The 14,286-nt window shown below is 38.6% G+C and overlaps 1 protein-coding gene across 5 annotated transcripts in view; it reads right to left on the reverse strand.

The window, feature by feature from the left end:
- RAP1GDS1 (Rap1 GTPase-GDP dissociation stimulator 1) overlaps positions 1-14,286 on the reverse strand; it is a 95,434-nt gene that overhangs the window by 44,807 nt on the left and 36,341 nt on the right. For 3 of the 5 annotated variants that reach the window (XM_082759111.1, XM_082759112.1, XM_082759110.1), the window contains exon 3: positions 468-590. In XM_082759111.1, the coding sequence (XP_082615237.1) occupies positions 468-590 (123 nt within the window). Of the gene's footprint in view, positions 1-406; positions 591-14,286 lie in introns of those variants that run through there. The other 2 variants (XM_082759113.1, XM_082759114.1) reach the window with 2 other exon arrangements.

Here is a 14,286-nt window from a genome sequence, read left to right on the forward strand (position 1 = left end):
TTACTGTTTTTGGTGTGGTGTCAATGGCCACATAATTATAATAATATTATCACCAATCTCAGACCAAACCAACTATCTGCTACCCCTTAACCACATTTATACATACATCTGTTATAACTGTGTGTGACATAGTAATGTAATGATAGACATCTTTTTTTTCCCGTATGCATTTCTTAAAGCTAATGGCATGCTATTTCTGTCCGATAATATACACTAGTGATTGTCTTGACAACTAAATAGCACGAAAGTCAGGACTGAAAATATTCCAGCAGCCAAATGCTGTTTTAATTGTACTGAAAAGTAGAGAAATAAAATTTGACACAACAAAAACAAAAAGAGTGAAAAGGAGAGATATGAAAAAGATGTCTAATCTACAAAATGAAAACATAAATGAAGTAAAACATACTGACAAGTGAGGTGAAAAACTGAAGATGTTCCAGCAGAAAAGTTCTTGTAGAAAACCTCACCATTTCTGGCTACTTCTGCTATGATGTTAGCTACTTTTGCTGTGCAGGAAGATTGTGGCGTCAACAGACTCGCGAACACCTGAAGCACTCCACTTTTCTGGATTTTTTCACTCGTCTCCGTATCTGAAAAACACATCACACAAAAATGACTTGTGCATCAGCTTGTATGGGGGAAGGAAAGAAGAAAGAAAGGAAAGGTAAATCTTCTCAAAGGTAATACTCAAAGTGATTGTTTTCCCATATAAGAAGCAGACGGCTACTTCGTGTTTGTTTCACATGATGTGCTCATACATCTTTACAATTTGCCATTCAGAATCAATCGATCTTTACAGGGTGCCTGTGTGTGTTAAATAAATAAATATGCACACATACTCATGCATAGATAGAGCAACTACTGTAGAGACTGGCAGAAAGACTAAAGGCTATGGAGTGATATGCAGCAGCCTAAAGTACTGTGTAAAAAATCCAGGAATGGTACTCTGAAGTGACTAGTTATGGCAAACATTCAAAGAACGATGGGGAAATCCTAACACCTGAGGGCAGAGTATATTGCAGCACAGGAGTCAGAAACTGGAGAAGGGGGAGAGCTAAAGAGATTCTAGTCTAGACTCCTCTTATGCTCAGCTTGCTTATCTTCTATGTTACTCTGCTAACCTACAGTAGCTCCAGTATAGTCCCGGTAGAAAGGAAGGGAAAAATAAGAGTCCTTGTAATAGAGATTGAAGATTTCAGGACAAGGCTTTTCCTCTTTCTGCCTGTTACACTGCAGGAATTGTGCAGCTGCTCCGTAATAAGGCCCCACCCAGCGCTGCTGGCCTAATGCTCTGTACAACCTGAAAATGAACACTGAACATGAGCATGAACTGCAATTAAACAAAGGTACTAGATGCTAAATGTATTTTGCTAATGCTTTCCAATAACAGCATATTTGAGCTGAATACAAGTGTGATATGCATAAAACATGCACAAAACCCCTCACACCACTTAAAATAAAAGCTTTAAGGTAAGTGCAAGTTAAAATAAAATTAAAAAAAAAATGCTAGAGCTTGCCAGTAACAGCAAGAAACCAATGCAGACTCTTCCTTTAGCTGGCTGTCAGGCATTTCAGTGTTGAGAAGGCTGACCTCACAGCACTGCTTTCTGCAGCTTCTCAAAAGCACCCTTACTGTGGTGCTCTCAGGAGCTAACAAGACAGTCAGACTGGGCAGCAACAGTAGTAATCAATGGGTCTGCTTTTATACAGAACCTTTCAAATCAGGGAGTAAAGCGAGGGACGGATGCTCTTAAACAGCAAAGCAGGGGCCTTAAACTAATCCAATAGCTTTTTTTTTTTTTCTTTTTTTCCCAATAAAACATTCTCTGCTTTCCCCCTAGACAAGTAAATCCTTTTTTCTTTTGTTTTGTTTTGTGCGCCACGACCAGGTAATCTTCTAGAGTAGCAATTTGCAACCATTTTTTAGCTGAGCTTCACCTGTGAATAGCTAACAACATCTCACTGGGCACACTGCCTCCTCTTTCCTCACCCTCCTCCTCCTCCCCTTCCCTGCTCTCAGGGCTGCAGTTGCCTTTTGGACTCGTGGCAGCTCCAAGCCGACCCATGCCCCAAGCGCTGGGGACAGCTGCCCGAGCTGACCCTGAGCAGCAGCCCCACAAGCCTGGTAGAGGTCACTCCCGTTGGCTTTGTGGCTCACATATGGTGTGTACACGCTTCACTGGCCCGGAGCCAGTGAGGTCTAGGTGACAGAACAGGGATTCGAGGGAGAAAACTTCTAGCCTGGATTGCAGTCATGCCTCTGTGTTTCTGTACTTCTCGTGTTACCTTGGGACGCCAGTCTTTGGCTGGGACTACTCATCTGCAATACAGTGATGACATCTGATTACAAACAGATTAGGTATGAAATGAAGATTAATTTTGATATAAGCATAATGAACATGCTAATTATTATTAAGCTGTTTGCAGTCCAATTAATTGTGATTTTTTACATTCCTTGAAAACTTCTCTCTGAAGATGCTACGTAAAAGAGCTTTTTACTTATTTGCAAGCTTTTGCAAGTTCTGACTTACAGCACATACTTTGTATATATATGGAAGGATGAAAGAAAAGTTTGAATCCAGAAAAAATCATGACAGGACCAGATACTGGTCCGGACTTTTCTTAGGTGTCTACTAAAGAAGAGGTTCTCCTCTCTTAAGTTCAAAAACGAGAGTACAGAATTCAACACTGGACATGTAGGTATTTGTGAACCTGTACGATGTTAACCAGAATTAGTAGGCAGGAGACATTAATGCATTTTTTCCTGCCATGCTGCTAAGATATACAGTATCCAGTCTTATTTTTATGATCTGTAGTTTGATGGACTTACTACTGTGCAAAGAATAAATCACATAAACAGGACAAAATATATCCTGCAAGAAGTGGGAAAATAAAATTAAATGCTTCTCCAGGCCAGTTTTATGTAGCAGATATGCTCTGATTTATTTTACTGTGATAAGCAAGTGAGTATCAATAGACACACAGTGCTTAATACACCTGTTGGAAACTGGGATCTCAGCTAGCTGATATCACACGGATGAAAACGGAACATTGACTTTTTTAATCTTAAGCACTACAGGAGCCACATCAGCATATATTTTCCCCTTCAAAAAAACAGCATCCCACTGGTTCTTGTTACCCAGGCTGAGCACCACCACCAAACTTTTGGTAGTTATGAAGGAGGGAAAACTGATGAATTTGCCAGCAGCGAGCATACGTCTCCCATCATTGGCAAGGGACACCTCTGCTCTACCCTGAGTCAGTTAAAAATGGCATGGGGGTGCTCCAGCTTGTCTACTCCAGGTCTCCCTAAACCTTGCACTTCCTCTGCAGAACATTAGAAATGGTTTCAGCATAGGCAACCCTCACTTATTCCCTTCGCTTGTTCTCTTCACAGGCTGGGGAAGTCCTGTTTGTGTGTGTATGCAAGAAAGAGGGAGTCTTTGCTAAGGATGTGTACCTGCTGCATACTACTTTTATTCTTTTATTACTTTTATTTTAATTCAACTGTCATCTTTTGATTGTTTCGATGTATTGTCAATTGCAGTTGAGGCATGCAAACCAAATGTTCCTATAGGAGCAAGAAAGATCTGGACAAAACTTCCACCATGTAATCTCCTCATGCTTTCTATAACGGAGAAAACAGGAATTATAGTCAATGTTAATCATGTGTTAGCAAGTTGCCTTATGCTCACCATTTTAATCCCTTTAGCATAACCACATTAAATTTCACATCCGTTCAATCTGTGCCTTAAGGAAACCTGGCAATCAAGGCAGCCAGATATCAGGGTGCCACACCCCAAAGCCATTTTGCTCTAAGTGCACGCCCAGATTTCAGATGCTTTCTTTTAAAGCCCGATTTTGAGCCTGCGCGCACTAACCCCCCCACAGAGCACCGACTGCCCTTATCATGAAGGAAAGAAACTGCAGGACTGTGATAACGCTGCTTCAGAAACAGCCCCTTTGCACACAATACAATACGGTGCTGTGCCACGGCAGCACAACTGGGGGGGGGGGAAAGCCCTAAGGTCAAACCTGCAGCTTTACTGCAGCTTTAGATGTCTCTTTATATCACTGGATATCAAGATGAAGAATATGTTAGATCACATAGTTCCAAAATCTTATTAATGTCATAGCAGGGTGATTAAAATGTCAATATCCTCGCTTTTTCATGGTTTTTGCAGTGCCTGAAGTCAGAATAATAACGGGTGTGGGCAGGCAATTCTTTAATGCCATAGATCAGAGCTGGAGAGCTCAGCACCGGGGCTATCAGACTGCTTAATTAAGTGGCAGAAATCATTATAGGAAAAAATCCAATGAGTGTCTCAAATTAAATTGTCTCTCCCCTCTCAGCTCTATTTCCTGTTAGATTTTACTCCTCTCTATCTCACTCTTTTTTCATCTCTGCATCATTTCCTCCATCTTCAAGTGAAAGAGAAGGCAGGGAGTGGAAAGGGAAGGGAAAGGCATAGCTGTCAGAATTGCCACTACTTGCTAGCAGAAGAAAAATATTGGTGCACAGTTCCTGCTCTCTTTGAGCAAGGAGTTTAAGTTACACTATTAGATATTTTGTTGGTGCAAGCAATTTCTTATTCCAGAAGAAAAAAAGAGTTTAAAATAATCCAATATTAGCAAAGGCTAGCACTGCAATAATTCCCTTGTTGTGGAGCTTTACATGAGAAATGAGGCACACCACAGAATTGTAAATAAGCAGCTCCACGAGCGCCCTCTTTATTAAGCCAACCATGTTAGTCTTTTGAAAAATGTATGTATTTCTAGCTGCAAAGATGTTTTATAAACCTCCAGAAACCACTGCAGAAAATTACCTTGGCTTTACAACGTCCCTCCCACATGTACTCATCAGAAAGAGGAGGATGAACACATGAATAAATAATGATGAACCACGTATATCATGAAAGGAACCTTCCATCTGTTCCCTCAAAAGACAGAAGGGAAGAGAACGAAGGGAGCAAGGGATATCTTTCTAACTGGCGCATTCTCTTATCTACCACAGCAAAAAAAAAGTTCACGTACTGAGTAAGTACTGATGCTCGCATCACATACCCTATACTGCCTCTCGCAAGAAGCACTGTCTGTCTCTCTGCATCCTACTGCTGTTTTTTTTCCAAACCACAAAATGGAGATTTTAGTCTGACTGAAAGAACACAAATAGTGGGTTGTAAAGAACCTCAGTAAAACAAATAATGTGATCTCATGCAACAAGACATACACCACAGAGAAAGGAGGCTTTTGTTTAACATACCTTAGCCAAAAAGACCGTTCCAATTACCAAGATTTGTTTTTACAGAAAAAGAAAAGAGAGAGAATGAAATGTATAAATACATCTTCTGTTGGCACACTCCTCCCCACATAGGGAATTCCCCACAAATATAATCTGCTTGCTCACATATCCTTCAAACTAGACCCCTAGGAGGGAGGGAAGATTCTCCCTTAGCTGTGTGAAGGTTTTCAGCATGATGTTTGCTCTGTTCTGTTGCTGCCAGCAGCAACAGGGCAACTTCAGCTCCTATTTTTTAATGAAGAAGCAGAGATAGTGCACAGATGTTTGTAATTAAAATCTCAGCTCTAACAAGGAAGGAAGGACAGATGGAGAGACAGATTCACCAACCAGCTAGCTGCATGATTCCCACTGATTAAATTCCCCAAAAGCTGTATCCAAAGAATAAAAGTGAATTGCAGGATGAGACTCAGGACTTGAATAGCCTGTTGCAGGTACCAGTGAAGAAATTTAATAAACACACATGCCAGCTTTGTGTTCTGTAAAGAAACATACACATGGATACTTCCATGGGTGCTTTGCAGCACAAAGCAGAATATTAAGTGTAGGCTGTTTTCCTGAGCTGGACCTAGTTAGTGCCCTGACACTTATTTTGGTGGATTTATATGAGCTGCTAGTTCCCCCTGTCCACCGTTCTGACTGACCCTCTGCAGGAGGCAACCACTTCGGTAGCTCAGTTGCTTAAAGAGTTTGATGATTAGTGCCTGAGCTGCCTAGTTCATTGTCTAGCCTCTAAGAACAAATGTCATCCACGAGCACCTTCATGTTTTATACTCAGCTTGTGTTTTAATTTGCCTCCTCCATTGCTTGTACCAACTGGATTTATTACAGGACCTTAGGTACAACCTTAAGTATCCTCACGTTTTAGTTTTTCAATCTGTGTAACAGGTTTTAATTTAAAAATACAATCAGATTTGAAATTTGCATATTCTATATTCAGGAAATGTTTCATATTCCTTGTAAGCAATCTCTTAAGAGTGCTCTCAAGCAAGCTCAAATGCCTATTGTAAAATTCTGCCCAGTGCTATCTGAGAGACTGTGTCTACATACAAAATATATTTTCTTAGGAATTGATATTTTTAAAATGATTTGCTGCCAAAGCATTTTAAGGGAAAACCTAATCTAAAAAAGATTATGTTTGTAAGTCATAAGGGATTGTGCCAAAGCTATGAAATTTCAGACCTAAAATTGAGAATTACATGCTCTCTATAAATACTGTTGTTTATTTTGTGTATTTTTTTTTTTTTTTTGTAAGAACAGGCCTTTTCTTCTGCTTCTGTATTGCAATTCAAAAATAAAATCCAAAAAGAAATTTTTATATTTTGTTATCTGGAACTACTGTTCACTGAGGCCTCCTGAGAAGAAGGAACATATCATACTTAATCTTTATTTGGCACATTGTATATTCAACAAATAGTCCTTGGAATTTAACACTCGGATAAACATCATTTAAGTATTTGGCACTAACTAAATATATCACTATTAAGAGGAATTTATGTAAAATATAACCCCACTAGGCAGCAGTGATTACTACCCAGTATCATTAGGCTAGGCCAGTTTACTGGGAGATAGTCCAATAAAAAGCAGTCACCTTGATTTAGTATGTTCCAATTAAATAGGTATACTGTAATAATATATCATATACAGCACTTATGATGAAACATTTCTGCATTATGTGTATACAGTGCCACAAAAATGCAGCAGTTTCATGAGCTAAGATGCAGCAAGCATCTGTAGCAAAAGGAAGGAATGCTTTATAACACAGTATATGAGACAAAACTCCTTCTTACAGAATATCCATCAGAATCCCCAACTTCCAGAAAGGCATTTGACTACCAGCCTTCTCAAAGTAAACCTAATGGACTGTAATGAGCTTAATTGGCTGAGCTGGCCCAATTAGATTCGTACCTCTGCTACAAGAGATTATCTGCATCCGAGGCAGAGTCGAAATTCTTGCTTGTGTGAGCACGCTGGTCTAAGATGTGGTCTTTTCAGTTTAACAGTTTCTTGCCAACAAAACCCTATTGCTGATGTAACTGTACTGGCGAAAGACAAAAAAATAGTTAACATGCATTTTCTTGGTAATGTTACTTTCTGAGGGATGTGGTGTAAGTTATTATAAAGGAATAGCACAGTGTAAGGTATAGCAAAGGAATGTTTTAGCCAGTAGAAACAGCATCTGTACTAAGATGGTTTCCATCCTCCCTAAGCCTTCCCTGGCAGCAGAATGTAACACCTTCCTCAGGGTTTTAAGTACTACTTTCATTTTCTCTTCAAAACTCATTCCATTTATGAAAATGTTCCTGTCAAAAATTTCTTCCTCTGAAATCCACTATCACCACCTATGTGAGTGTTAAGACTTGGATTTTATACTTACAAGCCAATCAAAATTAATTCTGTCATGCCAGATATTCCAAATTATGTTAAATGTTATATTAACTTCTGCTAATCTAGATGTAAAATATAATTCAACTGTAAATGCTAAATGCTTGTGTTATGCCTTTTGCTTTACATTTCATTACATTATAATCCCCATCAAGAAGACCAGGTTTATAGGATAGTAAAGATGGTGTGCTGAAGAAATAAACTGGAAATACACCTTTGAAGAAAGAATGCTTTCCTTGACACCAACTGTCACGCAGAAATCAACATTGATGGTGACACATAACAGAGGAATTGCAAGAAGAGGCTACACACATTTTAGATCTGAACATCTACATAACCTTATACAAGTATAGTTCTTGAACTCAGTGGGACTAAGAACACGTATGAATTTATGTCCTTCAAGATATGGATATATGGAAATATTGGCAGAATCAGGACCTTTCTTTATATTCCTTTTACTAATTTTACTCTAAACATTCATGCTTCAGTAACTGAGGTAAAACAATAGAGATTTTGAGTGTGAGCAGCTGTTGCAGAAGGTGATGGGAATTAAGAAGATATGGCATCCATCACTGCCTAGGTACCTAGGTACATTTAGTTCGTTGGTTTTCTTTCAAAATGTATATCTTTAAATCTGTCCTACCCTTCTCCCATTTCTTTCCTTCATTTAAAAAATGCATACTACTTTATTCCTTGTTACTCATCCACTTAGTCTCAACTTTTCCATTTCTATTCCCTCTCCCTCTCTTGGTTTGAGTAGACAGATTAAATGAATTATCCTTGCACCACTGAATCCAAAGATGCTGGATCAAGACTTAGCAGCTGCTAAACAGGCACCACTTTGTGTTTCCAATACGCACAGGAGTTGCTGAAGGTGCTACAGGTAGCTCAGTACTACTCTTAGTATTTTAGCAGTTTCCATGACAAAGCAGGAACAACAAAGTAGTAAAATCTTTGTCACGGGCTAAGGGCATCATCTTCCTAAAGAATACCATCATCTCAGTAGACAACTAAGGATTGCAGTAGACAATTAGCAATAATATGGTTTTGTTCTTGCCTTTTTGGAGGAGGGCATTCTAGCTTTCACCTGCATATTTCCTTTTCGTAAGTTACCACTGCCCGTTTGAGTGTTCAGGCTAGGACAGTGTCAGACACCAGGACTAACAGGCAGGCAGGGCTGCTGTGCTCAGACACAACAGGCACCCGTGGGTGGCTCCAAGATCACTCATGGTTGACAGATGCTAGCAATATGGAGGGCAGACCTCAGAAGGCTCAGAAATCCACCTGGAAAGGAGACTGCTGCTAAGAAGAATGGGCAATGATAAAGATCAAAGAGAAGTTAGAGAGCAAGGAAATTTAACATTCAACTTGACTCCACTACTTATTAATAGGCCACTGATTAATCGGTATCATTGCTTGCCGACTTGCCTGCACTACGCTGTCTTGCTGTGATTGTCCACAGGCTTGTGTTGTTGCAGCTCACTCATCAGTAATGAGCATTAAATCTGTGGGGGTGCTGAGTGCTCTTTTTTATTTATGTGAAGCGACAGTAGCCAAAAGCTAATCCTACATGTGCGTGTCAGAATAGGGCCTGCAAATGGTTATTATTTTGTTTTAGGCTAAAATGCTGTGGAAAAGTTCACAATTATGAAAGCATTGTTACTCGGTCACTGTGTACCTGAAGAAGTGAGACACCTCATTTTACTCTTATTCTGCTTAAATTTGACTTCAAAACTGCAAAAGGTTAGTTTGGTGTTGTTTATGGTAAAGTTTGACTGAGCAACATCTGAAATGCAGAGATTTTTCTCTATACTTCAGAAAAGGTCAGCTTAAAATACCTATCAATGGGAACAAATGAATGTAATTTCAGGTAATTTTTGTGTCTTAGAATAACTCTGCTAGGACAAAGGGTTCTATAGATTATTTTTTTCTATGTTTGGGTTGGGGGGGTAACCAGTCTTTCACTTTCATAGTAATGTGTGAGACAATCACAGAAACAAAACATGAAATGACCACTGCTTAATACTGTATGTACTGCACAACATTTCTCTGAAATAGCATGGCATTCTGATGTGCTGAAAGTTAAGCAGAGAGACACTTACTTGACTCTGCAATTAAGTACATGTATGTTGAGCTGCCATAAATGTATAAAAAGATAATAGAAAAACAGGTAGGTAAACAGATTTTTTTTTTTTTCATAAATCAAAGGCATCAGCAGTGGCAATGCATTTGAAAAAATTCAGTTAAGCTGATATTTCTTAGGTGAGATCTGAATTTAGCAATTACAAAAAAAATTGTCTCTGAATCTTCTGTGATTTTTTTCCTCCAGTACAGGAATTGTTCTGAATTGTTCTATGGCCAGTAAGGATCAGAAAAAGTAACGTCAATTATAGGAAGAGTATGAGTACAAGCTAAATTCGACAGCATATGGAAGTCACAGTTATAAAGAACAGAACAAAATCAAGAATTTCCAACTCAGATATAACCTCTGTGTTAACATATGGTTGTGAGAACTGGAAATCCACCAAAACATTAAAGACAGGAAACTAGATGCCTTTGAAAGCAAGTGTCTACAGAAGATTCAGGGCATAGGATGGTAAGTTTCATCTCTGATGAAGGAAGTGAGAAATCAGTTCTTTCTGCTGAAATCCACCATTTTCTTTAGCAGATGCCAACGCATCCTCCTCTGTGATGCCATCAAATGGGATCCAAGGGGTTTCAGAAAACCCACTGGTGACTTTCAAGAGAAAACCTGAACAGAAGCTTTAGGTAGGAGGGCTGAGCTCACGATCTCAGCCCCAGAAAGCTGAAACAGCAGGAAGTGATGGAAAAGACCTGCTAGCATTTGCTCAGGAAGTTTGTAACATCATGTTATTTTCTCTGATGCGACACAGCGAGTATATACAAATGAAAATAAGGCTTACAGTATATAGCTAAAATATGTTGGAGGGGAAAAAAAAAAAAAAAAGGCAGAAAAAAATGACATACCAAAGAAGCCTTAGAATAACGCTGAAATTTGCAGTTTCAGACATGAAGCTAAAATTTTCCTGTGTCATTTGATAGTTCCTTATCAGTGATCAGCATAACTCAATAAACAGAAAATTATGCATCTTAGCCCGTCACATCTTGAAGGTAAAGTGTGTTATTTTAAACCTTCTTCATTAAACTGTAACTGCTTTCCAAAATTTCTAACCCCTTTTTCAAAAATGGGGCCCTGCCCTCTCACCTAAGCATATCTTTATTGGCATAATTTTGCTTCAGCACTTTTTTTTACACACCAACGTGCAAACTCAGAAGCAGCCTCTCAAACAGCATGTGTAAAAAATGTCTGGAAGTGCGTGTGCTTCCCTTTGCACTTCAGTCACACACCAGGCATTTTTCAGAGCCAGGTGCTGAAGGCTGGGATTAGTGGGCATTTTCAGCCTCTTACGCTGAGAAAGAATATCAGAGCCAAAAATAATGTTCTCAGCCGATTTTCAGATTCCTCATCTGTCAAATCTGGGTTATTTATGTCTGCTATAACCTCTTGTATCTGAAATGCAGCATGTCTGGACTAGCAATAACATTTTCATTTTTCTGTTGTTACTGCAATAATTGTCCCAGAAGGCCTGTGGTTTAAAAGAAAACCAATATTTCCTCCCAGTTTTCTTTTTCCAGGCAATCCTTTCTTGTGGACCTCTATTTGAGAATCTTAGGATAACTATTTTTTGATAGACGTAACATTTATGAGACAGCACTTCATAGGTATAAATCACTATATAATAATACATGTATGCAGTGACGGCCAATATTGTTTTCTATTGTACTTCCCTACCATGATTAACCTACCATTCCCAAAATCTGGTAGTACATAGTCATATATCTTTTTGGATATGAGAAAAGAGCATCTGCTACTTCTCAGAAATCTAAGTTTATAATCTGTCAAAATACTCTTATCCAGCATGTAATGTTTCCTAGGTTTACCTTTACCTTTCCTAGGCTTTATGTATAAAAAACTAGATTCCTAGCTGCAATTCAGCTATCATGTTTTTTTGTTAGTTTAGGCTGTCATTGATTAAGGCCTAAATTAAAAATGTTTGACCCAATAAAATCATAAATGGATGAAGATGTATCCATTGTCTCACAGATTTTCTTCTGCATAAAACAATTTAAGTTCCAATTACTACATCCTCTGAATTACGACAATAATAAAATACGTAACATTGTGCTCTTAAAACAAAACTCTTGAAACCAAATAATTGTTTTCTGTTTCATAACACAGTTCTTGGTTCCAAAATAGAAAATAATGTGAGCACGTAGTAATATTCAGCTGCTTTTTGTTATTCAAAAAGTAATAATATTCAGTAATACACCAAGTCTAATGATGCCACTAGAGATGGTGTCATTAGATGTCATTTTTCTACAGTATCTGCACTGAGAGTTTCTGTCAGTCAGGCAAGCAAATATGCCTCCCTTGCATCTTCAGTTCCACTTGTATGTAGGGGAAGAATGACTTTTCAGAGAATGTCCTTCTGTAATTGCAATTAAAACAAAATAACAAACATGCAAAATACCCTTTGATTCCAAAGTTGCTAAATACGACAGCAATTTAGCAAAAATATCACACCAAATATGAAGCTTTTAATATTATGGCCAAGACGCGTAGGCAGATGGCTCTGGGCTTCAGACAAGTATGTGATATTTCTGTGGTGTCAGAGGGCAGTCTGAAGCCCCGGGGAAGGGAACTTACTCCCCGCTTCACAGTGAACACAGGGAGATGACACGACAATGTTTCTCTGAGAGAAATGCATTCAGACTCACCTACCAGAGCTCTCTTTGCTTTCATTGCCTCCTGTGGATTTTTTCTGCAGACTTTAATTCATTTTTGTCTTTACAGACTTTATTATAAAGCAGCTAGAAGGCAAACTGTTTATTACTCTAGCCTATTTGGGGTGGGGGTGGGAAGGGGGAAGAAAACAACCCCTGTTTGTTAAACATTTTCGAATTATAATGGAAGGAATTTTAATATATTACACACAAAATGAAATTACATTTTGCAATGCACTGTTAATCTTAGCATTGTTGTTTTTAAGCTGAATTGAAACAAAAAGCTGCAGAACCTCAGAATCAAATGCTCTGACAAACTAATTCCTCTTTTTATTTTTTTTGTCTTTTCCAATTATTATGATAATTCTGCACTTCATATTACTGTAAACTATCTGCTTACAGGTCAGCAAAATTCGTTCCTGACAGTAACACACCAAACCATGTCTATACATCTAAATTGTACAGGACAGACAATGGAGCCACTTGTTTAATGTATAGTTTTTAAAAGATAACACATGTGATATATGAATTTCACCTCCTGATTTGGTAGAAGCCAGTAATTCATTCAGTGCATGGCTGACTGACTCTATTTCTCTGCTGCTGACACTGCTTATGTATCATGCACCACAGCCTGCCTTCAGAGATCTAAAATACAGAAAGTTCAGCTGTTTAGAAATTATGAATGCTGCTGGGTGGAAGGAGATCAAGCACTTGTGTTTTGCTTTCAGAAATACGGTGGGCAGAATGGGTGCAAAGTCCCCAGCTATGCCAGTTGACTTCACTGGGAATGCTGAAGGAAGTTCATGAAATAAGGTGTGTTTTCCTATTGTAAAGCATTTCTAACACGTGCTTATCTCTTATTCCCCTGTCATTACTACCTCTCTGAGCCTATAGCCCTCCGTTTTATCCAGTGCCTCTAGATCGTCCATATATGACTGGCCCCAGCCACAAGCGCTGGTGACACATAAGAACTAAAACATCTGCATAAATAGGAATAAATGTCTCTCCAAACAATGTCTCCTGAAGAAACCATCTGTGCAGAATTTTCAGGCCCAGGTCTCAGATGTGAAAGGCTTTACTTCTGTCTCCCTAGACAAATAGTAGCTAAAAGCATTTCAATTTGACTTGCTAAATATTTACGGGCAGTTATCAGAAATTATTCTCCGACTCACCCTTGTGTAGTATAGTACGTGTGTATGCATATGCCTTAATTTGGTTGGTGTGACAAATGGCAGAATAGCTCATAAGGCTAGACAAGGGGTATCATGTTCCAGGGCACTACAATTATCAAACAAGTGATGGGTTGGCAAAAGGATTGTTAAAAAAAAAAAAAAAGAAAAAAAGAAAAAGGACAAACAACAGATGACATAAAAAGCAATTAGAGCTACAACATTCATCTCAATTTCACCATCCCTTTCTATATGGCATGTCATATAATATTGGAAGAAAGTAATTTGTAACATTTTAACATAAGAAAAAGTTAAAAGATTGCATGCAAAGTAAACGGAACCAAACCTGTCACTGTACTGTTGGAGACTAAGGAAATTACCTTATGTTTCTGCAACAACCACAACATATGCTGCATGCATGCAGCTAGCAATTAAAAGCAGTGTAATAGTTCTTTGTGTAGAAAAATTCCCCTGTAGATGCAGCATGTCTACACTGAACTTGTGGGAACGATACATTTTTATTTCCTTTGTTAAAAACACAATGTTGTACTAACACAGGGTTTAACTGTGGTTTTTGGCTGGTGGTACATGGGAGTGGGTTCCATTAGTGTATTAAAAATACAGTCA

Source organism: Aythya marila (assembly GCF_965140915.1).
Source record: "Aythya marila genome assembly, chromosome: 4".
Classification (NCBI taxonomy): domain Eukaryota; kingdom Metazoa; phylum Chordata; class Aves; order Anseriformes; family Anatidae; genus Aythya; species Aythya marila.